General features: G+C 44.9%; 1 protein-coding gene across 1 annotated transcript; it reads left to right on the top strand.

Annotated features, from left to right (window-relative positions):
• Positions 1-884: 884 nt before the first annotated feature.
• Positions 885-25,625, top strand: SLC36A2 (solute carrier family 36 member 2). The gene is made up of 10 exons (XM_059416534.1): positions 885-1,134; positions 4,084-4,174; positions 4,747-4,835; positions 5,382-5,477; positions 8,826-8,910; positions 11,487-11,705; positions 13,055-13,153; positions 18,507-18,673; positions 20,846-21,015; positions 24,201-25,625. Exons 1-10 carry the CDS (start codon positions 971-973, stop codon positions 24,470-24,472), a joined length of 1,452 nt encoding a protein of 483 aa, XP_059272517.1. The 5' UTR covers positions 885-970; the 3' UTR covers positions 24,473-25,625.
• The last annotated feature ends 1,842 nt before the right edge of the window (positions 25,626-27,467 follow it).

Genomic DNA, 27,467 nt, shown 5'->3' with positions numbered 1-27,467 from the left:
GGTTAGCTGAGAGATCACTGGAGTAAAGCTCTTGGCACATGAGATGATGGTACAGAGAGTGGTCTGGCTTGAATAAAATGCTGTAATTTTAAGGAAGGAGGAAATCTTGGCCTGTGCATCTGTGACTGAAGCAGAGATAATGACAGAAAATGAAACACTAGAGAAACCCCCACAAGTCCTTCTTTAGCTGCAGAGTCCTATCCCGAATGTCATGTGCGACCTTAGGCAAATCATATGCACTCCTGGTGTCTGTGTCCTAGCCAGTGAAATGTGGCTTGGGGTTGTACAGTCTCTGCTCTTTTCCCAAAGAACCCCCACTGCTTTCTCCCTGGAACCTCACAAAAGCTAAGAAGCAGCTAGAGGTGAGTGAGTGCTTGCTTCTTTTCCTCCTAACTTTTCCCAGGGAAGAGGATCTCCCGGAAGGATGCTTTTCAACGGTCGGTCGTCAGCCAGTGGGAAGTGGAGCCCTTAACCTGGGATGAATAAGGAGCTGGGGTGTGGAGGTATTCTCCTGGAGACAGAAAGAGGGTATTAATTAAAAAGCCTGGTCCCTACTCTTTCACTTTCTGGCTGTGTGACATTGGGCAGGTCTCTTTAGTTCAGAGTCTGATTTCTTCATTATTTAATTTATAGGGATAAATGAGAAAATATAACTAAAGCATTCAGGAGAATGTCTTTCTCTTAGTGAAGTGCTTCATACCTGTTAGTTAGGAAAATGAGGGGTATTGTCACTGCTCTTAGGTGAGGTGGATGACTCCCCTCCCGAATCTGTTCCTGCCTCTCTGTTCTAGCTGCTGGGGCTTCTTGGGGCAGGAGGAGCAAACTCCGGGGGAGGTGGGTGGAGCCTCATTCCAGCTCCGCCAGAACCTCCTGAGGCACAGCCGCTGAGCTGGGGTTTGCACCTGACAGACACCTTCCTGCTTGCAGAGCAGACCTCCTCCCCACCCAGAGCCCTCTCTCGGAAGCAATCATGCCTGTGACAAAGAGTGCCGGGGGTCCCCAGGGCACTGTTGACCTCAAACTGGACCTCAGGTCCCCTCCCAAAAGCGCCAAGAAGCTACAGAGCAAGGACTCCAGTTTCTGGGATGGACATCCTTCCGAGTCACCAGGCTTAAAGAAGACCAAGGGTATAACGTGAGTGCTTTTTTCTGCCACCTCCCATTTCTGCCTCTGAGCCTGCAAGCTTGCATTGACAAAAATCCTAGTGCAGCTGTGTCTGACGCCCAGCCCATTATGCAGATGGGAAAACCAAGGTCAAAAAAAGTGCAGGCAGAGACTGAGTCAAGGTGAGAGGTTACAGGGGCAGGAGCAGGGACTCAGAAAGCCCTAGGCTCTCATGGTCCCACACTCCATAGGGTGGGGACACTAAGTCCCAGTTACCGCCGGCCATGCACTGGGTCATTGGTAGGATGGGCCCTAGAATCCAGTGCTGGCCCTAAGTCTGCTTTGCTCCCGGTCAGTCCTGACCATTGACAGAATCCCTAACTTTCTCCAAGGAGTTGAGTTCTAACCTTAAAACCGCGGCCTCACTGACAACCAGGCATCGACTCCTGTCTGACTCCTTCCTCCAGTCATTCCGACTTCTACTTTGGCCCATGTTTCAGTGGTGAGGACATTGAAAGCACAGGATGTGGAAGACTTTCTTCTACCTCCCTGTGGTGTGTGTGGGGGTTGGGGAGGCTTGCAAACCAGGAAGGGTCTGCAGAAGGAGTTTAGGAGGGGGAGAGACACTATGGGGCTCAGCAATCACCGCCTCCACCGCCCAAGCCTAGTGGCTAGTCCCCTTAGGAAATGTGGGTGGTTGGCCTGCTGGAGAGTGCTGCTGCTTTAAGAAGAAAATGTTGACAGCACTGGTACAGTAGAAAGAACAGCTGCGCTCTACTAGTGATTCTGTACCTTCCCTTCCCCCAGCCTAGAGTCCTCCATATGCAAAACAGGGGTAAAGGGGTGACAGTGCGAATTTAAAGAGACCGCCTGCTGGGAGGGGGTGTGCAGCAAGCTAGGAGAAGTTACCAGAAGGGCAGGTGAAACCCCCTTCCATTGTTAGGTCTAGAGCACCAATAGGGTTCATTTGCCCCCAGGGGCTAATCCTGGGGGCTGTGAATTCCTGACACTGAGAATGAACTCTCTAGGCCTTGGGCCATCCACAGCAGAGCAGGGATATTTCTCAATCAGAGGCCTTGGGGGAACCCACCAGCTCTTGTGTCCTAAACTGACTATGTGGTTTGGTGGCAATTTCAGCTACTTGAGGATCAAAGACAGTAAAGCATGAGAGAACTAGAGGGGCTCTCATGGTTTGGAGCAGAAGAGAAACAAGTCGGGCAAGTGCGGAACTCAGGTCAGCTCATGTGGTTTCAGATGCCCACTTAGCTGCTAACCAGCTCAAGCAAGAGACAGAACTCTCTGCCCCAGTTTCTCCTCTGTGAAATGACAGTTCACTCCTCCCAGGAGGGCTGCAAAGGTGACTTGCACATAAAGCCCCCAAACACAGCACCCTTAAAAGCTGGCTGCTATGAATACCTTGCAAGGCCAAGGTCACCAAAGGACTTGGGGCTAGACCACCAGTGCCCTGCCTCCCAGCCCAGCGCTCTGCCCAGCTCACCACCCTAAGTTCCCAAGTCAGCTGCGGGCCCAAAGTTAAATTCTGATTTCTTAAGTCCTTTGGTTAGAAATTTCTAAAGCGACCTGTTGACCCTTTCCCTGTTGCAAAACAAGCCCATTATTGGAGGGCCGTAGGGCATGAGCGCTGGGTCAGCGATGCTGACACCCACAGAGGGAGAGAAGGGCACAGCACTCTCCGCCCACATTCTCCTTCAATTGTTCTCTTTAACCCGTAACAAATCCTTGGGCAGATGCTGAGAAAGCCAGAGGTTCTAGGGATTAACACAAAGATAAGGGTGGTTGGGGCAATTCTTTCAAAATATCATTCCTCCCAACGTTTACAGAGGCTCAGCAAAGTAAACCTGTTGGCCAAGATGACACAGTTAGTTAAGTAAGTAGTGGCCTTGGAATTTAATCCCTCGTTCATTCAACCTTAGAGACCAGGCTCCTTCCAGAATACCTCTGGTGCCCTTTATAGTGTCTTTTCTGAAAACCTCTTCCAGGGAATTTCCAATGTTTCTGAAGTTGTGGATGTAAACCCAACACTCAGCTTGGTCCCACCTGGTCCAGGTACAAAGAGGTATAGTGACAGGTTGTTCCGTAATTCGTCAACACAGAGCGTACCTCCCTGGAACTTATCCTTACAGGTGCCCTTCAGACCACTTTCCCATCTGTCTTAAAGAGGGGATCGGAGTTTTTATTTTTTTATTTTTATTTTTTTTGATTGGGGTGGAAGGAGACATGCCTTTCCCCAGTTTGAGGTCTTGGCCTGAGGCCAAAAAAATTCCCCTGGAGCCCAATCCTCAAATGACCTTATGTCAACAGACCCCATCTGGGGGCCTCTTTAATTCAGAAGTCACCATGAAGTCTCTTTGCTGCTGGCCCTTTTCCCTTTTCTCTGAGTTCAATCCTGTGTCAGCTACTAGTTTTATGACCTTGGGCCATCCCCTTTCTGAGCTTCCATTTCTGTCATTACAAAATAGGATTTTTCCTTTTATGTGTCTCTCTGGGCCTATTTCCGGGAGGTGGTCCAGTACAAGCGGGGTGAAGAACAGGGATGCGGAGGCATTTCTGAGTTCAAATCCTGACTCCCGCCGTGTGTCTCTGGACATATCATTAAAAAAAATCTCTATGCCTCAGTTTCCTCAGCAGCAAAATAAGGGCAATAATGTACTTCCTAGGCTTGACAAGAGAATTAAATGTGGTAATACGGGTTAAGTACTTAGCATAGTACCTGATATATAGTAAATATTATCATGGCATATGTTGAGTGTTAACTGCTAAAACCATGACAGGCAAACTGAGATGGTTGGTCACCCTATAGGAGACCCAAAGGTGCCAATCAAGGCCATGGGGACAGAGAGATGGCCAGGAGCCCACCTCTCCAGCTGAACTCAGGTGTTGGCATGTCATGAGGGAATGCCTGTTGGACCTCCTCACCTTCACACACCTACACCCTCATGTCTCTTTCCTCTCCTTTAGAGCCTTCCAGACCTTGGTTCACCTGGTGAAAGGCAACATGGGTACAGGGATCCTGGGACTACCGCTGGCTGTGAAGAATGCAGGCATCCTGGTAAGACGGAGTGCTGCAAGTAGGGCCAGCATGACAGGGTTGGAAGGGGAAGTAAGTGGGAGGAGAGGCTCTCAGAGTTTATAATGGGATGCAAGAAGCTGTCTTTCTCGGAGGCAGCTTGGTCCAGACCCAGAGTCTAGACATCAGCCGGGGTTTGAGTTCTGGCTCTGCCACAGAATTGGAGTGGCCCTGGTGAGTCATTTGTCCCTTCTTTGAGGCTCAGTTTTCTCCCTTGGAGAATGCAGGAGTTGGACAATGACGAGTTTTCTGATTGTGCTTTATGTAGCACTAGGACACGTAGACACCTCTGAGGTCACTAAGGGTCAGAATCCTGAGTCCCCCACTCACACCACAACACCCATTGTAATTGCTTTATGTACTTTAATGGAGTACTACTTGAGATTATATTTGAAAGCACCGTTATTGCTGCCAAAAAGGACTTCCAAACCAGTTTTCTAGAAAGTTCCTTGAGTGCCAAATGGTATCCGTGCTACCAAATCCGTCTTTGCAAAGTTCTTCCTAAATCCATTCCCTTCTCTCCTCCCTTTTCCCTTGGCTCCCCCTTCCCTCAGATGGGTCCGCTCAGTTTGCTGGCCATGGGCTTCACTGCCTGCCACTGCATGCACATCCTGGTCAGGTGTGCCCAGCACTTCTGCCACAGGTAAGGAAAACAGCATCCTCATGTCAATTGCTTTGGTCCTGGGTTCTCAGGGATGTCCCAGAAACATCCTACATAAAACAAGAGTTTACTTCTTTCTTCTAACAAGGCTAAGAAAAAGAGAAAAGCATTTGGGACACGGACCTAAGGTGAGGCTCTGCCACGTGACTCATTAGGTGATCTCAGTCAGGCCACTGGGATTATCTGCTTGGCTCCTCTGTAAATTGGGCATAAACAATCCATGCCTAACCCTGCCTCAGAATTGTGATGAGAATCCATTGCGACCCTGGATAGGAAAACTGCTATACCCACATGAGGTGTGCTTTATTACCCTGGTTCTGGAGGAACCACCCGCTTGACAGGTAAGGAAAACAAGCCACCCAGGAAATACTGCCAGGTGTCTAAGTCTGAACTAGAACTTAGGTCTCTGCCCCCAGTGTTCTTTCTCCTCCAGCTGGGTCCTGCCTTCCTGTGTGTCTGAAGACCTTTTAATACAGGATCTGAGGTTAAACACCCTCTTGCTAACTCTATATGCACTTTCTCCTACAGGCTTAACAAGCCCTTCATGGACTATGGTGACACGGTGATGCACGGACTGGAAGCCAGCCCCAGCGCCTGGCTCCGGACCCATGCCCACTGGGGAAGGTACCTTGTTCTTGCTCTGCCTGAAGTGGAGTGAGCTAGAGGAGGAGGAAATATGGCTGTCAGAGATGCCTTCTTCCCTGGAAAGCTGGCTCACGTGGCACAGAATGTTGGGCTTTCCACATGGAAGGGGTTCACTGGAAATCTTCCTGATCTAGGACCCCACCTTGTATACTTTCCTTTTTTTTTTCAGCTTTAGTATTATTCACTTCTTTATTAAACTATGTTTATCCTGTTGGACTATGTACCAGGCCCTGGAAATACTGTGGGGAGCAAGGCAAACAGGCTTTGCTACCACAGAACCCATTATCCAGCAGGAAAGACGAGCATCACACAGGTTAGGAGACAATCACTTCATAACCACTAGGATGAGTGTGATGAAGGAAGGAAATACTAGTTGTTACTGAGCAGATAAGGCAATGTGTGTGGGCTCATGTGGGTTTCCTAGGAGGGAACAGTTGAGATGAGCCCTGAAGAAAGGAATTCTTAAGAATAAGCAATTACCTAAGTTGAAGTGGGCAGGAGCCTGGATTGCCTTCCCGGAAGATGAAAGAGCAGAGCTCTTTCAGTGAAGGTCTGAAGCTAGATGGAATGTGTGACAGTTTCAAGGTACAGAACAAAGGGAGCTTGAGGGCAGAGTCAATGAGATGAGGCTGAAGGAGGATCCAGGGTTCCAAGCAAACTCTACATTGTAGACCCCCTTTTTAAAGGTTTTTGTTCTTTTCTTTAATACCACAAAGAAGCCACTGGAAGGTTTTAATCAGGCAAGTATCACATTTGCGTTGTTTAAACATCTGTCTGGCTTCTGTTAGGAGAATACATTATAAGTGAGCAACAGGTCAGATCCATGAGGGGGCTATTGGCAACGTCCGAGGAGATAACAATAACAGCTGTGACCAAGCTGGTAGCAGTGGGGGTAGAGAAAAGTGAATTGGGGTTCTGCTTTGGATCCCAGGACTGTGGGAAAAAGGAAAGTCAAGGTTGACTCAGATTTCTGATGACTTTAAGTTTAGACAAGTTGGGTTTTAGATGTCAAACGGGCAGGGATATGTACATTTTTAACCTGTCTTCATGTAGGACATACAGAACTGAAGTCATCAGCCATGAAGCCAAGGCGCAGAAGACATCCCTTAGGGAGAGAATTTATAGTAAGAAGAAAAGTGTTAAAAACAAACAAACACGTTAAGCACCCTTTGCTAAGCTGATGTCCTCCTCCAGCAACTCCCACCTTTTGCTTTCGGGACTGACACAGAACAATCAACCCCCTCCTTTCTCGGTACTTGGGACTAAATCTGCTCTTTTGTCTTTGTTTTCAGGCCTGTGCCCACTCTGTCCACATGCTCTTTTCTGAGTACCATCTAGGTCAAAGTCTCTCTTGAATTATGATACTCTAAAACATTCCAGCCCTGCTCTGCACTCTCTCACGAAATGTAGTCTGCAATGCATGGTGGCCCTGGCACCGCTCTTGGCCCAAAGCCTGTTCACATCCTGACAATACATTCAGCCTCTGAGCAGACTCAGAAGGCTTTGGGATGATGACCAGAATTTTTCCAGTGTGTGACCCAAGAAGAGGCTCTGTCTGTCACTTACCCCTCAAATCCTTCTACCCATCGTTGGACATATAAAGCAGCTCTTCCTGCTCTCCTTAGGGACCGGACCTGGGTCCCCTAATTACCTCCTCACCTATAACTTGAACTTCTCTTTGGATCTATGGGCTCTTCCAATCAACATTTAAATGCATTCACGTGTCTCCATCTTAAAAAATAGTGAAATAAACTCATAAAGTTTCCTGGACCTCACACCGTCCTGTAGCCACCACCCAATCTCCTATTCAGCAGCTGCGTATTCAACAGAGAGCTGTTGAGTACCTGCGGTGTGTCCAGATGGGTTGTGACAGTGGGTCTACAATGATGAGCAGCATGGGCACCATCAAGACTGAAGCTCACACTTAGCTCCGTGAAAGAACATCTCACATTCTGACTTTACTTCCATCCATCTGGTTCACACCCCTTCCGTGGGTCACCTGGCTTTTCTGTCCTGAGACTTCTGTTGAAGTTCTTCCTGCCTACGTTCTAAACCACCTCCTTGTTGCCCCTTCTTCAACTTAGAGAACCTCTCAACAGTGTGGGTACAATTAAACATTCTCTTCTTCAGATGTTTTCTCCTCCCTTGGCTGCTATTAAACCCTTCCCTCACCCCTAGTTTCCCACTTACGTTTCTGGCCAGCCCTTGGCTTTCATTACAGGCTCCTGGTGTTCTCTAGGGTTTGGGACACCGGCTTCTCACCTCCTCCCTCTGTGCACTCCCCAAAACTGACCTGCCTTCTTAGGGCTTTATCCATTACTGACAAATCAATAGTTCAGGACCCTCATATGTAGTCATCTCCTGAACTTTAGGAGCCTTAGGCTCAACAATTCAGATACTGAATGTGTCACTTTTTCCTCTTCCCCCGAAACCTGTTCCTTCTTTCCAGTTCATTTCATTGTCCTAGCCAAAGCCTTTCAGGAAACTCTGAACATTTCCCTTTCTGCCAGAGGTCAGTGGTCACCAAGTTCTGTAAGTTCTAGCTCCCTAGTACCTCTTAAATTGCTTTAATTCTCTCCTCCTAATAACCATGTCTTTGTCCAGGCTGCTGGACACCTCTGTTATTATAAGAATCTGCTACACAGTCTACCTATCTTGAGTCTAGCCCCTCCAGTGGATTCCCCACAACCAGAGAAATCTACCTTCTCCCTCTGCTGAAGTGCTTTCCTCACTCCTTCCTCTCCACCTCTCCTCCTCAGTCTTTTTAAAAAATTTCTCTCTTTCTTCCCCTTCCCAAGGGACTCCTGCTCAGGTATTGGTTTTTCCATGAAGGCTATCTGCTCTATAATTAGGATAAACTGTCCTTTTCACCATGGTCCTGAGTGCCGATTCTTTTTTGGTCACTGATCTATGAACCACTCAGTCAGGGGACCATGTGTTATTTGTGTTTCCCTCAGAGCCTAATATGGCGTCTGGCGCATGGTAGAAAAAATTTCCATGTTAATGATAGCTAATAAAAATGGTGTGCTTGTTTCTATACATCAATTAGCATCAATTATGAGGAATGCCAGAGCCAGGTGCTGGGGGAGACTCCCAACTATGAAGAATTTCCCCACTTGCTGAGCTGGGAGTGTGAGGGTGGTTGAGACACACTTTTTTTTTTTTAAATAATAAGGAATGATTGTTACCTCCCTTCTTAGAGCCCATTGTTGACTGCATTAGCAGAAGTGAGGGTGCTGGTACCAGGTCACCAACCCCTGGGGACGGAACTAGAAACGACAGACCAACTCTTCTTTTATAACATGTTTTCTTTCTCCTCTCTTCCAGGAATATCGTGAGCTTCTTCCTTATAGTCACCCAGCTGGGTTTCTGCTGTGTGTACATTGTGTTTCTGGCTGATAATTTAAAACAGGTAGAGTGTTCCAGAGAAGGTGGAAGGGGAAAGGATGTGGAGGAGGAGGGTCCTCTGTGAGGTGTTCAGCAAATGTGGCTTCTTCTTTTGGGCTCCTAATGTCCTCAGGAGTACAACAAAGGAAGTTAAACTAGATGTTATGAAGGAATCCAGATTTCCCCGGTTCACTGATCTGTTCTGCAAGTGTTTAATCTTTCCAGTATCTTGGGCCTGTTCTCAAAGCCGGTCTCTAACACTGAGCTGGTACAAACCTAGAATTTTGTCAGTTGCCCTGCCTTGGAGCTTGATCATCCCTAACTCTCCTGAGACTGATCTGGCTCTTTTTGGATGATCCCTCATCTTTGGACCATCTTTATCCACCTTTAGTTGCTTAACCTCTGGTTTAACAGTTGTTGTCTCCAGGAAGTTGTTTTGATCTAGCCCAGAAGTTATCTTGTAGCAATTTAAGCAAAATATGGTGGGTAGTAACAAAGGCTACCCTTAGTCAATCAGTGAGTTTAAAAAAGAAATTATTAAAAAAGAAATTATTCTCTAGGGCTCTTTTTGTTTGTTTATTGCAATATCAGAAATTTAGAAATGTAAAGAAATTAGAAGGAAAAAAATAGCATGCATGCAAAGTTAGCTGCTATTCTATGTCAGAAACAGGAAGTATTATGTCTGCTTTCCCCCATTTAGTTCTCTCTAGGGCCTTATCACGGTAGGTACTGTGGTTATTCCCATTTTGTTGATGAGAAAACTGAAACTATAAACTCTATAATGTGTAGAAGACCACAAAGCCAAGATTAAAAATCCAGGCCTTTCAACATCAGAGCTCAAGTTCTTGAACACTGCTATATTACTTTTCAAAGTGAAAGAAAATTGGGGCGACTGGGTGGCTCAGTTGCGTAAACATCTGACTCTTCATCTCAGCTCATGCCTTCCTCTCAGGGTCGTGAGTTCAAGCTCTCTGTTGGACTCCATGCTGGGCATTGAGTCTACTTAAAAAAATAAAATAAAATAAAAAAGTAAGAAGAAGGGGAAGAAGGAAGAAAAAAGAAAGAAAATTATTAATTCAACCACTCGTGGTTATTGTTTTAAGTTAGTATTAACTAGTTAGCATTTTGTAATGTGCTCACATTTTTTTGTCCTTATGTTTTTTTAATGTAATTTTTACCAATTTCATAATATTTCATCACACAGACTGGCCAGGATGTAGTCTTCTCTTGTTGGATATTTTATTTGTTTCCCTTTGTTTTTCTGCTATAATCTGTGGAAGGTTTTGTACACCCCTTTATTTCTTTGGTATATATTCCTTAAAGTAAAATTACTGGATCAAATAGTTTGGTTGTTTGAAGGCTCTTAAAACATGTCGCCAGACTGCCACTTGGAAATCAGTTTGCTATCAGCCGAACGTTATCATCTGTCTAGAGACAAGGCAAGCATTCTCTCCAAGAGTTTGCAGGCTACATAGGATGCATTCTAAACCAAACAAGCTAGCTCTCAATATATTTTGGTGCTGGGTCAGGACACCACCAACAATCCTCTGAAGACAGGGCCGCTTCACGGTGAACTTAAGGGGCAAAAATATGCGGGGGCAGGAAAGACCATTGCAACAAGGGAAGGCTCCTTTACAGAGGTTCCACCAAGCAGGGTGTTGAAGGACAGGTTTGAGGAGTAGGGGCAGCAGTGAGGGAGGGGGGAGTGAATACCTGGAGGCAGGAATGTACAGCCCTGCTCAGGAGAGGCCATAAAATTGGTTGTAGGAAGGTGTGGACTTTGGGAGACTTGAATGGGGCCCATGATGGGGGCCATGAATGCCTGCTAATGTTTCTAGTACTTTTCCTATTGAAAGGAACCAGAAAGTGAGGAATTGGAAAAAAACAAGACTTAATGGTTCATTTAAGTAACCATGTTTGTGTGTTCTTAAGTGAAAAGGAGATTTCAAAATAAGAGCATATGCTGTGATTGTGGTCTTGTAAAAAAAAAAAAAAAAAGATGAGTATAATACATGTAATTTGTGATATGGTGTAGAAAATGCATAGATGAATATATTCCTAGACATCACTTTGGCTACCAATGTGTACTGAGATCACCATTGTTTTTACATCTCCTTCTTGCCTAATTCTAGTCCCTAATTGTTCTGCAATGCTCTGCAATATTGCTTGCACAGTAAGACGGTACCCATTAAGTCAGGCTGATTCTAAACTAGGGTAGTACCAACCCTCTCCTCCCCCTATATCCCCGGACTTCAGGGTGGTGTTTGTACTGTGTGCAGAGGGGGTGTTTCTTGTTTGTCACGATGATTGGGGGATGGAAATAGCTTTTACTGGGTGGATGCTAAATGTCCTGCAGATAATGGTCCAGTCCTCACAAGGAGTAATTCTCTCGCTCAAATGCCAGTATTACTCTGATTAAGAAACAGTAAGTGATGGGTTATTTTTGTTTTAAGCAAAGGAAACTCTAACTCATTGTGAGGCCCTGGCATGTGAGACTTGTTTTGTGTGAAGGAGTTTGGTTATGGGCCAGGCACTAAGCTAATCATGTGGCCAGTAGATGTATTGACTCTTCCCTCTTTCCTCTTCCCGTTCCTTCCTCAGATAGTGGAAGCCGTTAATGGGACCACCAATAGCTGCCATTACAATGAGACAGTGATTCTGACTCCCACCATGGACTCTCGACTCTACATGCTCTCCTTCCTGCCCTTCCTGGTGCTGCTGGTCCTCATCCGGAATCTCAGGGTCTTGACCATCTTTTCCATGTTGGCCAACATCAGCATGCTGGTCAGCTTGATCATTATCACCCAGTATATTGTCCAGGTTAGTGGACCTGACTCCTCCAGCGGGCAGAGCTTTATTATTGATATAATAGACTGATACTTACCTAAGGCCAACCCTGAGGATAGCCGTGAACCTTACTCTTGAGTCTCGTACCATTGTACCATTCTTTCCACGAAGATGTCTCTGTGCAATCTCATTCTTCTGGATAGGTCCTCTTTTATGTTGCTATTCTAATCCTTGTTGAATTCTGGTCTTTGAAAAAAATTTTGCTTTTCAAGGGATACATCTTGATTGGTGAACCACAGACCATTCCTATAATGGTTGGATAGCAGCAAAAGGCAAATGAAAAGCATGATCTCCTACTAAAGCTGGAATTTAGCGAATTACCTATGGTCTTACATCCTCTAGGCTACCATTCCAGGTACCAAAATTACCCACAGGAACTCAAGAGAAAAAAAATAATACTTAGTCACAGAGGCATGGTCTCAGAAGACCACAAGCAAATCCGTCACAATGCAAATTACAAAGCCTTCAAGGTTGAGTTGTAGATATTGATTTTCCCTCCATTTACTAGAAAAGACTATATAGAAATTTAAGCCCAGAAGGCTCTTAGCATATCTCTCATGTCATCCAGATATCTGGATAAATCTGAAAGACTTATCTTTCAGAAGTCTCAAGAAAAAGTTATCTCGTCCATGGAATTTAGTTAAAAAAAAAAAACACCAAATTAGTCATATTTTAGGATAACTACAAATAGGTCCTATCTTCCTTAAGGCAACATCAATAAATTCTACAAAATTGGATTTCCTAACAAGATAGCTACCTTCAATTCATTTTTGGACCATTCTTGAAGTTGCCCAGTTAGAGAAATGGCTCTGTAATTATTGTCCCATTCAGGTCACAGGGTGCGTGACATATTTATTCCACACATTTTCTTTCCCTTTAATTTATTACTCATTGAAGAAAAGGGGACTTTCACTTCTGACTAATTACTGTGGACTCCTGAGAATATCACTAACTATAGTCACAGCAGTTTCTGTCAGCTGTAACCACTGGTACATTCCTAGTGTCCATGGACACTGCAGGCTGGTACCAGCCTGTGGTGCATTAAATTTTCTTTTGGAGGATTCTGGTAACCATACTCCCCCCATGAGGTATTGACCCTTCAGTACTTCGACAATACCTCAATGCTTCTGTCCTCTGACTATCTGGTGGTGTACGTGTTAAAATCAACTTTGATGCCTACTTCCTTTTGAAGTTTTCCAATTCCTTGACATTCCTTTTTTTTTTTTTTTTAATTTAGGTCTACTCTCAGAGTACTCCCCCTTTTAAATGAACCAAAACATGCTTTGAGAGTTAAGGTCTTACTACACTTCTCTCTCCTGTAGGAAATTCCAGACCCCAGCCAGTTGCCGCTGGTAGCAAGTTGGAAGACCTACCCTCTCTTTTTTGGAACAGCTATTTTTTCATTTGAAAGCATTGGTGTGGTAAGCTTTGAATTGGGATAATCCTTTGGGTGGCCCTCTGAACAAAAGCTGGGAACTCTCAGTTTCTGGGTTTCTGTGTGCACACAGGAGAAAGTAACCTCTTGTCCCAATACATCTATTAAACATTTATCTTCCAACAACATGTGTTTCCTAATCTTTTAAACTCAAGACAAATAGAGGTAGATAATTTACAGGATCCAATGAAACAAACAAAAGCAGTTTTTAGCTGGGAAGTACTGTATATTTACAATGGATTATTATATAGTTTATGTTTCCACACTTGAAGGGTAGTGCTGTGTATGTAATTTTGTTTACTTTTAATTTGCATTGCTACAATTCACTTTGGTGGGGGGAGTGTGTACATTTCTGTAAGTTTGGGAAATGCATAGAGTCACAGATGTGCCACAATCAGGACACAGAACAGCTCCCTCACCACTGGAAACTTCCTCATGCCATCCCATTGTAGTCAGCTCCTCACCTCCCACTAACCCCTGGCAACCACTTTCTGTTTTCTGTCTCTGTTGTTCTCTCTTTTCCAGAAAGTCCTATACCTGACATCACGCAGTACTTAACCTTTGAGACTGCACGTAAGATCACCTGGGTTGTTGCATGCGTCAGTAACTCCCTGCTTTCTATTGCTGAGCTGCCGCTGTATAGACATCACCATGATTTGTTTATGAGTTCACCTGCTGAAGAACAGTTAGGTTGTTTCTAGTTTTTGACAACTATGCGTAATGCTGCTATAAGCAAGCATTTATGCACAGGATTTTATGTGAAGATAACTTTTCTCTAGCAGTAGGTTTGCTAGTCACATATTAATGAATATGGTTTAACTTTATAACAAACTACCACACAGGTTTTCATAACGGCTGTACCATTTGGCTTTCCCACCGGCATGGTTGAGTATTCCAGCTGCTCTGAGTCCTTGCTAGTTCTTATAGTCCTGTCAGCATTTTTTTTCTTTTGCCATTCTAATGGGTTCATAGTCATGTTTGATTGCTATTTAATTTGCATTTTATTAATGACCAATGATCTTGAGTTTCATTTTGTGGGCTTGTCCTCTATATATCCTCTTCAGGCCAGTATCTGTTCCAATCTTTTGCAAACTATTTAAAAAATGGAGCTTTTGAGTTTTAAGAATTCTTTATATATTACAAATCCAAGTCCTTTATTGGATATATAATTGCAAATATTTTCTGCAGTCTGTAACTTCTCTTTTCATTCTCTTAACAGTGCCTTTCATAGAGCAAAATTTTAAATCTGATGAAGTCCAGTACATCAAAATTTTCATTTTATGGATCCTGCTTTCAGGGTTTTATCTAAAAACATTTGCCTAAACCAAGTTCACAAAGATTTTCTCCTATATTTTCTTCTAAGTATTTTATGGTTTTCATTGTACATTTAGATCTATGATCCATTCTGAGTTAATTTTTGATAAAGTTGCTTGTATGTTGACGTCCTTTTTTTTTAACAGAATACCCAGTTGTTCCAGCATCATCTGTAGAAAAGACTGTCTGTTTTCCATTGAACTGCCTTTATATCTTTGTAAAAACCTTAACAGTATTGTCTTTGAATCCATTTATTTGGGTCTTCTTTCATTTCTTTGAACAATGTTTTGATACTTCACATCACTCCCACACATTCACAACTTCAGGCAGAGCCCAGGACTTCACTTACAGATTTAAGGGATCACTTTCTCCAGCATCCTCCTACCCATGTTTTCTTGCATAGTCACCAGCTTCCAGGCGCTTCTTTTTCTGGTTCTCTGGCTAGAAAGCCAAAGTTATAGCCTCCCTGTAGTGCTATGCACATCCTGTGACTGAGTCTGACTGGGGTTAAGCACTGAAAGACAGAGGGAAAAACTTAAATGAGCAAATGAGTGAATGAATGAGCAGCAATTCCTCCCAGGGACTATTTCATAGACATGCAACCTATGCAATCACTTAGGGACCTGTCTTTGGAAGGATCCTACAATGGTTTTTATTGCTCTGCTCTCATCATCTTGAAATTCTTGATTTTTGAACAAAAAGCCCTGCAAATGAAAAGTCTTTTTGCATTGGAGCTTATAAATCATATAGCAGATCTGATTTATTCCCCACATTCTCTGGACTCCCAAAGCCCCCTTTCCTACTAGTTCTTTTGCTCAAAGAGAAAAATTTGTGTCAGATATTTAAGTGCCTGTGTGACCACCAGAGTCACTGATACACCAGGATGCTGCTTTGTGACTGGGACTTGCCTTGGGAGTGTGATCTTGAGAGCAAAAAAGGAAACAAAAAAGTAGGGGCCCCCTCCATAGTGTCTGTCCCCCAGGGGCCTCTGTTCTCTGTCTTCTGGCCAGAATGAGGGTTTCTCTTGAACTTATTTCTGTTTCCATCCACTACATAGGATTCTAGGATTTGAGGTCCTCTTGAGTCTAAATTGGGAGATACAGGAAGAAAAAATACCAAGAAGCCTAGTACCATAATGGTCATTTTTACTGGTTTTGATCAAACCATGTGCTGTCATATCCTTTTCAGAGTCCATGGATAGTTGTTTTATGTATTCTGCCCAGGACTTTTAGTTTTAATCAGAAAAAGAGCTATGGTGGAAGGTGCCTACACCATCCTCTTTTTTTTTTTTAAAGATTTTATTTATTTATTTTGACAGAGAGAGATCACAAGTAGACAGAGAGGCAGGCAGAGAGAGAGAAGAGGAAGCAGGCTCCCCGCTGACCAGAGAGCCCGATGCGGGGCTCGATCCCAGGACCCTGAGATCATGACCCAAGCCGAAGGCAGCGGCTTAACCCACTGAGCCACCCAGGCGCCCCTGCCTACATCATCCTAATGGAAGTGGAAGCACTTTATATTTAGAATTCTGGAGACTTGTCGCAAAAAGCAGAGTGCAGTAGTTGAGCAAATGCCTTTGGAAGCAGAATATCCTGGAATCTTACTTTGGCCATGGGTTATTCTCTGAACTCGAATTCCCCACGAAATGATGGTAGTAATTGTTCAGTAAGTATTGAACACCTACTATGTGCTAATGATGATTAGTATCAGAGTTCACATTAGGTCTAAAAATCTTCTAGCCTAGTCTCCAAATTTTTCAGAAGGGACTGAGGCCTAAAGGGGAAAAGGACTTGAGCCAGATTCAAATTGGGAACAGCTGCAGCTGTGGCTAAATCCAGGGGTTCCTTACTCCCAGTGCAGGGACCTTAGCACTTTATGTAAATGGCCATTTATCAATCTGATTGATTGTGGGAGGAGAGAAGGACAAAGCCAGCTACTGAGTAAAAAAGGTAATTTTTAGCCTGGAGAATTTATGCAGTGAAAATTTATGGCAGGGTGGGAAAGCTCAGGTTGGATCATTCACTCTCCGTGTGATTTCCCCAGACGTTTTCCTGAGCACTGGCTGCTACTAGGAGCCTTCCCTCAATCTGGGAGGAAGTGGAAAGGCACAGTGATGACTTTGACCTGGCATTCCCCTCAAGCGTTTTCCATTTGTATGGGGTTGAGTTGCCTATAGGACAAAAAAGGAGTTAACAGTACAGGGGAGTAGATGCCCAGGTCCTACTGAGTAATAAATACAATGCTAGAGATTGGGGAGAAGCAAGTACTTGAACTTCCGAAGGCAGCCCCAGTCTGCAGCCTCACTCTGCAACTTTCAAGCTGAGTAACTTAGAGCAAGTTACTTCATCTTGGGGCAGTCTTGTTTTCCTCACCTGTAAAATAAGAATTATACAAGTACCGTCTTCATAGAGATGTAGTCTTCCCAGTATTAAAAAATAAGAACGGTTGACATTTACTAAGCCGTTAGTGTATGCCATTGTGGTGCTCATATAAATCCCAAAAATTCCAGTAGGTTAGTTTTCAGATAAAGAAACCGAGGCACAGATCAGCCTAATGCTGCATGCAAGGTGTGCTTGAGTCCATGGCCTGATCAAGGAGGACAAGGTGGAGGAGGGCCATCAGCCGATAGAAACCAAAGGAGGAATTTATGGGATGAGAGGCCAGAAGGTTGGTTCCAAAAACAGAAGTGACCTTGGGATGTCCAGCAGGCTCCAGGCAGTCTGTCTCAGCTTGGATCTCTCAGAGCCAGGAATGCATCTGGAGAAGGAGGATCCCAAGAACAGGGTGTGTAGGGAAGTGTCCTGCTAGGGAACCAGGAACCTCCAGTCCCAGCTCTGCCACAGTCCGCTGTGTAACCGGAGTCGCAGCCTTCCCATCTGAACAGAGAGCAACGAATGCACTAGAATTGCAAGTCTCAAACTCAGATGCCTTTAGAAGGCAATGTGAGTGAAGAAACCAGATACTATGTCCATGTGAGGAGGAGAGGTGGGCCTGGTTAAAAGGGCAAGAATGGTGTGCCCAAAGACATTCACCTTCAATTGTCTAAAAGGCTATGCTGGCCAAACAAAATGCATCTGCTGGCCAGATCAGGCTGCCTCAGGGGCTGAGCTCCTTGGTCTGCACAACCTGAAGAAGGCCCCTCCCAGCTCTGAAGGTGCAGAGCTCATCTTGTGACAGCAACCCTTCCTTCCTTACTTCCTTTTTTTTCTCATTTATTGTGGTAAAATATACCAAACATAAAATTTACCATCTTAACCATTTTTAAGCATGCAGTTCAGTCACGTTAAGTACATTCACGACATTGTGCAGCCATCAATGCCATCCATCTTTTGGCCTTGCACGACTGGAACTCTGTACCCACTGAACAGTGACTGTTCATTTGCCCTTCCATGAGGCCCTGGAAACCACCATGCTACTTCTTGGCTCTCTGAATATGACAACTTCAGACACCTCCGGAAATGGGATCGGGCAGTATGTGTCATTTTGTGACTGGCTTATTTCACTCAGCGTCATGGTCTCAAGGTTTATCCATGTTATGGCATGAGTCAGAAGTGCCTTCTCTTTTTTTTTTTTTTTCAATTTATTTATTTTCAGAAAAACAGTATTCATTATTTTTTCACCACACCCAATGCTCCATGCAATCCGTGCCCTCTATAATACCCACCACCTGGTACCCCAACCTCCCACACCCCCGCCACTTCAAACCCCTCAGATTGTTTTTCAGAGTCCATAGTCTCTCATGATTCACCTCCCCTTCCAACTTACCCCAACTCCCTCCTCTTTTAAGGCGGCACCGTATCTACTGTATGTATATACCATCTTTGCTTCTCCATTTATCTATCAGTGGACACTAGGGTTGCTTCTGCCTTTTGGCTAAGGTAAACGATGCTGCTATGAAGATAGTTGTACAGATAGCTAATCAAGTCCCTGCTTCCAGTTCTTTTGTGATAACCCAGAAGTGGCATGCCTTTCTTTTGTTCATGTTCCTCTGTATCCTTCTCTCTCTTTCCCCTATGATCCTTCTGTAGGTTCTGCCCCTGGAAAACAAGATGAAGGATGCCCGCCGCTTCCCAGCCATCCTGTCTCTGGGAATGTCCATCGTCACTTCCCTGTACATCGGCATTGGCTCTCTGGGCTACCTGCGGTTTGGAGATGACATCAAGGCCAGCGTAACCCTTAACCTACCCAACTGCTGGTAACTTCACAGGCCTCCAGGTGGTGGGGACTGAGGGCCGGGTAGGAATGTGTGGGTGACTGCCCCCTACTCCCCTTCACAGATGGCAAACTGAGGTTTAGAGGGCCTCCACAGTGAGAAACAGAACTGTCAATAGAACCCTGGCTCTGGTTTCTTTGTCCAGGGAGCTCTTCCTTCCATAGCCTGCCATGTTGAGTGAGGCCTTGATGGTTTAGTATGAAGAAGGACTTGATTTAGGAGAGAGAAGTGACAGTTTTTGGTCGCCTAAGGAGAGAAGGAAGGGGCCCTCAGGGAGAACAAGAGGCAGAGAGAGGAGTTGGTGGGTGGCAACACTCATCTCCGATTACATTTCCTAAGGTCTTGGCAATAAGCCTTGCTTTGCTAAAGCCAAGGGTGCACATCCTCCAAGTTAGAGTAGATAAGATGAAAAAGTAGTAAAACAAGTAGTAAGACGAGAACCAGCTTGGGAAAACCACCGGAAAAATGCACTATGTCCAAATGCACCCAATTCATGCAATGGTTAGCGGACCCAGACTTCAGCAGTACCATATCTAAATAGACACATGGCCCCGTATTGCATCATGCAACACTGTCTCCCACACTGAGGCGTGTCATTAATTACAGGATGTCTGTCTTTTTAGGGGTCACTTGGAGGTTTAATTTACCTAAATGGGGCTCCTTCCCCAAGCTGATAAATTATCATTCATGAAGCATTTACTGCCTGCCAGTTAGGTGCAGATACCGATCTAGGCACTCACGGGCATGGTGGGTGCTGGCTGAGTAGACTATGATCTTGATTTTCACTACCTTCCCCAGCTCATGATCCATGGACAGTGGGGGAGCGATGGTGTATATACACAAATAGAACAGATCCAGGAGGCCTCCAGAGTAACAAAGGGGCTTTGGGGACTTTTGAGGAAAGAAATCCATCAGAATGATGATCTTTTTGTGCAACAAGACAACTCCAGCCAGACAAGGACAACCCTGTCACTCATGGGCCCACGTCCTCGCTGCACCACCGCCTCAGTTGTGGTCATGGATGATTTAGCGAACCTCTCTGACCCTCTGTGTCTTCATCTATAAAGCAGAGGTGCCATGGGGATTAAGCTGGCGTGCAGTACACCTCAAAAGATGGGACAGTTGGAAATGGAGTAAAGTGGTGTTTCAGGGAGCAGGACTCAGGAAGCAAGAAAATCAGAGAGCAAGAAACTCAGGAATGTGGCAGTTAATCTTCCTAAGGAAATGTTCCCCACATACACACGGGTTTACTGAGCATGTGAGACCTTAGTGGAATAAAGGAAAAAGTCCTTTCTCCAGAGGTCAAAAAAGGCTTCTGTAAAACTCAGCCCCCTTCGCGCCATCACACCCTGTCTCTGCTCCTAGCCCAAGGCCTGCGAGGAATGTCTCTCCTTTTACCTCCCATCCCCCATGCATCCCTGATTGTAGACCTGCTTCTTCCCCTCAGGCCTGAGCTCTCTCAACCTACTAGAAGCATGAGCTGAGGGCCTGGTCTGTGCCAAGGGCTTTGGAGGAATCCAGAGAATTGCTAAGGACTGACATTAGATCACAAGAAATGGACTTGCTTTAGACCCAGCTTTTTGGTCTTCACTACTTACCACTTGTGTCTCCTTGGGCAAGGCAGCAGGCCTGAGCCTCTAGTTTCTCAAATCTAAAACTGACCATCAAGTGATAAGTGGTTTATGAAGGTGTTACACGTAGCCATGCTCAAGATTCTCTCTTTAGAGATGACCCTCTGTCGCATTCAAATCTGTCACATTTCACTCTGTTTTCCCCGCATGCTCTGCCATGACTTGGCTCTGGGAAGTCCCCTGCCCACCGTTTTCAGACAAGGAACCTGGAGCCCAAGGGACGATCCCACAGTCAGAGGTTAATATTCCAAGGAGGGGGGCTCCTGGGTGGCTCAGTGGATTAAGCCGCTGCCTTCGGCTCAGGTCATGATCTCAGGGTCCTGGGATTGAGTCCCGCATCGGGCTCTCTGCTCAGCAGGGAGTCTGCTTCTCTCTCTCTCTCTCTCTGCCTGCCTCTCTGTCTACTTGCGATCTCTCTCTGTCAAATAAATAAATAAAATCTTTAAAAAAAAAAAATATTCCAAGGAGGCCGGGTACCTGAATGTGGTGGCCTCAGAGGGCGTTGCTCTGGTTTGTCCCGCAGGCTGTACCAGTCGGTGAAGCTGCTGTATATCATTGGGATCCTGTGTACCTATGCCTTGCAGTTCTACGTCCCTGCAGAAATCATCATCCCCTTTGCCACCTCCCAGGTGGCAAAGCGCTGGGCACTGCCCCTGGACTTTTCTATCCGCGTCGCCATGGTCTGCCTGACAGGTGAGTAGAAAGCCAGGCAAAATGTTGCTCTTTTTCCTGAGGCTGTCAGGAATCTGCCAGGTGGAGAAGCGTAGTCCTGATAACCAGTGATGATTGAGCACTAATTGTATCTCAAGGACTGCACTAAAGCTTCACGAGTAGTAACTCATGTAAGCCTCGGGGACAACCTGATTCTCCTCTGTACCTAATTAGTCGGATTCACAGGTGTCCAGTGACACAGGAGTCTGAACAATAATCTTAACGATAAGACCTGATATTTATTAAATACATACCGCATACCAGCCACTGTAGGTACACATTTTTTAGGCCAAATTTCATAGTATTTTGTTCAGCCCTGCAGGAACTCTAATGAGGTAGATAAACTATGATAAACTTTACTTTACAAATGAGAAAACTGAAGCAGCGAGCCATAAGTAATTGGCCAGGAAGTGCCAGAATTGGATTTGAATCCACATCAGCTAAGTCTGGAGTCAGCACCCTTCACCTGACAGGTCAGTGGCCAGTGAGTCTAATCTAACAGCAGAAGTGGGTTTTAAACCTCTGAGTGTTGTATAAACTTGTGCCGACATTTAAAATGTCCAAGATCTCACATACAAATCCAGATTTCTAACGTTTTGTTGGGGGAACAATTAAAACGGTTCGGCAAGCCGAGGATCACATTCTCCACTGGCAGCAGCGAGCGGGACTTGCCCCCTGGGCTTCAGCTGGCCCTGCTCACCCCCTCGCAGTCCTCCTTATGCCCCAGGCCCCGTGATCCAGGGCACCCGCCCCACGTCGATGAGTGTTTCAGCAGGGGTGATGGAGATGATAGAGATTCCTGTATGGAGCGTGGCTTTCCCCAGCTGTCCCTAAAGCTCCTTTTAATTGCAATTCTAAGAATCCTCTTCAGGGAATTTCTTGCTTCTTGCTTCACTAGACCAACCAATGCAGTTCTGTGGACGCCAGTTTTCTTTCTTTGAAATGATTTGTTCCCAGTTTACCCCAGTAAGCAGGGATACTGCCATTCAGAGCCTTAGTGACTCTGGAGAGATCGAGGCATTTGTCCTAAATATGAAGATAGTAATTCCTGAAGCCTTCTGCATGCATTGCCCCAATCTAGACAACTGAGGAAATAAATTGAAGTAATAATACAGATAACTTTTCTGAGTTATATTATGTTACAGTACTTAATATTAACTCGGTGCTTTGTATCAACTCAATTATTCTGGGGCATATGAATGAGTTTAAAATTTGAACACTAATTGCAGTGTGAACCATAACATCTAAAAGGATAGGTAGCATTTATCGCCATTTTGCAGGGGAGGGAACAAATTGAGGATGAAGTAGGGACCTAACCCAAGGCCAAACAAGAGAAGCCAGAATCCTGCCTTTCAGACCTGTTTTGATTCTGATACACTACACTCCTCCTCCTCCTCGGGAAGCCTGGGAGAGGTTTCTGAGCTTTCTTGGTGAAAGTCTTCCAACAAGTCAAATAAAAAGATGTGGAACCCAGGCCTATAAAACATCTCACTAAAAAATAGATAATTTCAAAATCTTTAGCTTCTGGTGTTTGTTGTTATTTTCTGACATATATGTAAAACCTGGAGAAGACATTCTTTTAATGAGATCCCGCAAACTTATTCCAGCTGAAGACCCATTTCTCCTATAATTTCATGTTCTAGTCATTTGCAAGAAGTGCATATAGTGTTAATTATTAAAACGTTAGCTCTACCAAAGCTTTTTAAAAAAAATTTTTGTGTCCTCTGTATGTTAATGTGTCCCAAGCAGAGGAGACAGTTTCCAACATTGTTATTTAATGTTATTAAGTAAGAGCTTAATCATTGTCTTTTTTTTTTTTTTTTTAGATTTTATTTATTTATTTGACAGACAAATCACAAGTAGGCAGAGAGGCAGGCAGAGAGAGAGAGAAGGAAGCAGACTCCCTGCGGAGCAGAGAGCCCGACGTGGGGCTCGATCCCAGGACCGTGGGATCATGACCTGAGCTGAAGGCAGAGGCTTTAACCCACTGAGCCACCCAGGTGCCCCATAAATAAAATCTCTTTTAAAAAGACAATGATTGGGGCGCCCGGGTGGCTCACTGGGTTAAAGCCTCTGCCTTCAGCTCAGGTCATGATCCCACGGTCCTGGGATCGAGCCCCGCATTGCATCGGGCTCTCTGCTCAGTGGGGAGTCTGCTTCCCCACTCTCTCTGCCTGCTTCTGTGCCTTCTTGTGATCTCTGTTTTCAAATAAATAAAATATTTAAATAAATAAATAAATAAATAAATAAATAAGATTTAATTTATTTGAGAGAGAGCGAGAGAGAGTGGGGGTGGATCAGAGGGAGAGGCACAAGCAGATTCCTGTTGAACAGGGAGGCTGATGTGAGGCTGGATCCCACAATCCCGAGACCGCAGCATTAGCCAAAACCCAAGAGCTGGATACCAACTGACTTGAACCCCCCAGGTGACCTTTACTCATTGTTGAATAATGTGGATATTTGAAGGGCATCTCAGTGGCATTAAAATTATTTTAAGCTAAAAACATTTGAACAAACAGCATCTACAGGGAGGGGAAAAGTAAATCTTTATCTGAACTTCCTTTGCTGCATTAAGCAGGACCTTCTGACAAGGTACAGCCTGAATAATTCGGCCAGAAAGGAGACTAACCATCACCACAGACTGAGTAATTCCCTAAATAAACTATCTGAACCATCATTAACTTCCACTTGTCCTTACGTATTCTCTTTCTGCCCCTTCCTTTCCACTTATGAAATGGGCGTGTGATCCCCTATCTTGGGCTGTTCTGGGAGCTAACTCCTCTGAAGGCTCCCTAGCCCCAATCAAATTCTGTCTTTTGTTCTATTAATTTTGTCTGCTGTCAGTAAATTCCCAGCCCCTGCTGTCCCCCCCCACCCCGCCCCATCCTTAAACCTAAGTAGGCAGAGGGAAGATTTCTCTTCTCAACAATATGAACGCATATTTTGGAAAAATTATAGGAGATACACCAAAATTTTAATGCATAGCCCCCGTGAATGAGGTTGCAGTATTATAGGACTTCCAGTATTTTCCTTATGCAACTAAATATGAGAAACAACTGGTTTATGTCCTAAGAAAAGGATTCTTAAAAAAAAAAAAAAAAAAAAAAAAAGGTTGGAAAGCTTGACTAAGTCCCAAAGATCCATGTATCCCGTATCATCTCCTACAGGCACCTTGGCCATCCTCATCCCCCGCCTGGACCTGGTCCTCTCCCTGGTGGGGTCCGTGAGCAGCAGTGCACTGGCCCTCATCATTCCGCCTCTCCTGGAGATCAACACCTACTACTCGGAGGGCATGAGCCCCCTCACCATCGCCAAGGACGCCCTGATCAGCATCCTGGGCCTCATGGGCTTTGTGGTGGGGACCTACCAGGCCCTGAACGAGCTGATCCTTTCAGGACAACCCCTCCCCTTTTCCAACTCCACCATTTTTATTCAGTGAGAATGGCACTCACTGCTCCTTACCCACCAGCACCTGACTTTTACTGACATGGATATCTTTTGTATGCTTTATCTTTGTTTTGCCTCATTATTTTTTTTCTGGGCCAAGTCATGGTGAAGCAAGCAAAGACTCACCAGTTACAGGGTCTAGATGGTAATATACAAATTTGTTTTTATTACTTTTCTTTTCATCTCTAGCTTTCCCTTTAAGTTAAGAGTCTCCCATGGAAGGCTCCTGATTCATCCGACTTGGCAATTCACAAGGTGGATTTTGTACCTTGAGTGGTGCTGTGCAAGAAGAGGCCACCAGGGGGAAACCAAGTGACAGCAACTGGCAGAAAGAGATGCCCTGGCTGAGGCTGACCCTGATCTGGTAGACAAAAGGTTTCTCCTTTCCAGATCTATTCAAAGAACATAGACTAGGAGAAGTAACCTATAATCCAACAAGTTATACACAACTCCTATGACAAAATATATAGGGAAAAAAGGTCCAATGTGAACTGTTTAACTCTCAGAAAGGAGCCATCATATTTAAGTCAAGGGCAATAAACTTTCTAAAGCACTGGGTAAAGTTTTGGCCCAGTTTGAAGATATCAACAGTAGATAGGAGGAGTAAATGTGCCAGTGGGGTGGGGGGTGGGCGGGGAGCAGACAATACCATTGCAGTATCTGACATTATTCACCGCTTAATTCTTGCAACAAGCATTCTACCTACTGTGTGCCAAGCACAGTTCAAGGTTCTTAGAGTAGATTGTAAAAATGGCCATAAATTCCTCCTGACAATGTGATTTTGCAGCTCCTCTTATCAAGAGGTGAAATCTTTGTCTCTACCCCTCAAATCTGGTCTTGCCCTCATGACTTATTGGGGCCAATGGGACGTCGGTTGCTTGTGCATCCGGACTCACATTTCTCGCTGAGCTGTGGAGCCACGACCATCAGGTAAAGAAGACTGAGCTAGTCTACTGAGGGATGAGAGGCCATATGGAGCAGAAGCGAAACATCCCAGTTGAACCCATCCTTCAGATCAACCTGTCTGCCAATGTCAAGACACACGAGGGAAGCCTCCTAGACTACCCCCAGCCCCAACCAGGCTGATCCAGATCATAAGGCTTGTCCAGATGATCCACAGAATTGTGAGAAATAATAAATGTGGTTTTAAGCCATAAAGTGTGGGAGTTTTTATGCAGCAAAAGCTAACTGATACTCACTTGAAAGACGTTGTACCAATGAGAAAAGCATCCCTGCCCTCAAAAAGCTAGTTCACTATCCACTGGGGAAGAACTACAGGTAATCAACTAAGTCTGGTAACATTGATCCTCATGAGGGCAGAGGGACACTGACTCCTCCAGAGTCCTAAGTATGACTTTCCACAGGTGGCGCCATTGACCTGGATTTCCAGTAGAACTTGAGTTTCCTGACACTGACTCTTGCCCTCCTTCCCTCCGACCTGCTTCCTTGACAGTCCTGGGCCTTTTCTCATCTCTGAGCTTGGCTGGTAGCAGGAGCTGGTCAACCTGAAACACCATCTCAACCTTCCAGGTAGCGTTTTCTCCTTCCTCCCTAAAATCTCTCAAATTAGGAAAGCGCCCCCAAATAACTGGGTGGAGATTACAGGCAGATCTATAATCCCAAGAGAAAGAGTTTCTCATCAGGCTTCCTATAATTTTGCCCCATGTTTGTTTCTACCTCCATTTTAAGAGAATATTTGAAAAAGCCCTTTCCTGCTTATTTTCAGCCGTGGTCCTTCCTGTACAGGCTAAGGAAGATGTTGAGGGAGAGTGTCTGCCCCAGTTCCTAAATCCTGGTCTACTCCTTTTGTAGGAGTTTTCTACCTGCTAGACTTCAAGAAGGTGCTTCATGCACACCAGCCCTGCTCAGTCAGGTAAGAGAGGGGCCAGCAGACTGCACCAACGTCCCATAGACTGCAGGGTACCTGCTGGAAGGCAAGGCATTCATAGCCTATGCTCTGGTCCACAGCCCACATGGCCAAAGAGCTGGCTGATCTTTCCCTCCCTGCACTTCAGTGTTTCATCGGCAGACCCGAACCACTTCCACCGATGGGCTCAGAGCCATGGCAAAGCATTCTTCCTCTCTCTGTGCTTGCCTCTCCCACCTTATTCCATCATCGCCCCAACCAGTCTTGCTCAGTTTAAGAGTGTCCTCGGTTATTAAAAAATGGTCACAGTCACTGTCCAGGGACAAGCCCCTACTGTGTAAGATGCTCAGGTCAATCTTATCATTTAGACTCATATGGCTAGCATTCAATTTTGGAAAGAAAAAATAAATTAAAAAAAATAAAAAAATAATAAAAATAAAATTGGAAATAAAACATAAATGTGGCTGGAGAGCCTTATTAGTAATATCAGCAACACTAAAGAATGCCAATGGCTAGAATTGTGTTTGAGTGGTGAGGATATTAACTTTTTGTCTGGCACTGGTTTACACACACACACACACCCTCTACCCCCTCCCCATCCCAACTGATCATTTAACTTTCGGAGCTTGTTCTTGAATCAAGAATCATATAAAATCCTTTCTTCCTTCCCTCAGTGAGCAGTTAACTGTGTTTTGCAGGGGATTATCTTACTTAATCCTTATAACAACCCTAGGAGATTGCCACTGTCATTGTCCTTATTTTCAGATAAGGAGACAGGCTGAGAGATAGGAAGAAAGTTGCTGGTAACAAACATAGTTGGGTTCAGGACTCTCATAGTTGTGCACCAACGAGGCCCAAGAGGGACCTCGAGTGATGATGGCCAAAGTGAAAAAGAAGGAAAATGTGTCCAGTGAAATAAGCCAGTCACAAAAAGACAAATAATGCATTATTCCGGCTTTATAAGGTACCTAGGGTAGTCTGATTCCTAGAAACATAGACTGGTGGGGGTGCGCTGGAGAGGGGAGCAGGCAGCAGTTTAATGGGGACAGTTTTGCAAGAAGAAAAGGGTGCTGGGGATTGGTTGCACGACATTGGGGATTATTTAACATTACTGAACTGT

The sequence above is a fragment of the Mustela nigripes genome, chromosome 12 (assembly GCF_022355385.1).
Source record: "Mustela nigripes isolate SB6536 chromosome 12, MUSNIG.SB6536, whole genome shotgun sequence".
Taxonomy (NCBI): domain Eukaryota; kingdom Metazoa; phylum Chordata; class Mammalia; order Carnivora; family Mustelidae; genus Mustela; species Mustela nigripes.
Note: the sequence above shows the minus strand (reverse complement) of the source record. Positions and strands in the feature narration are given on the sequence as shown.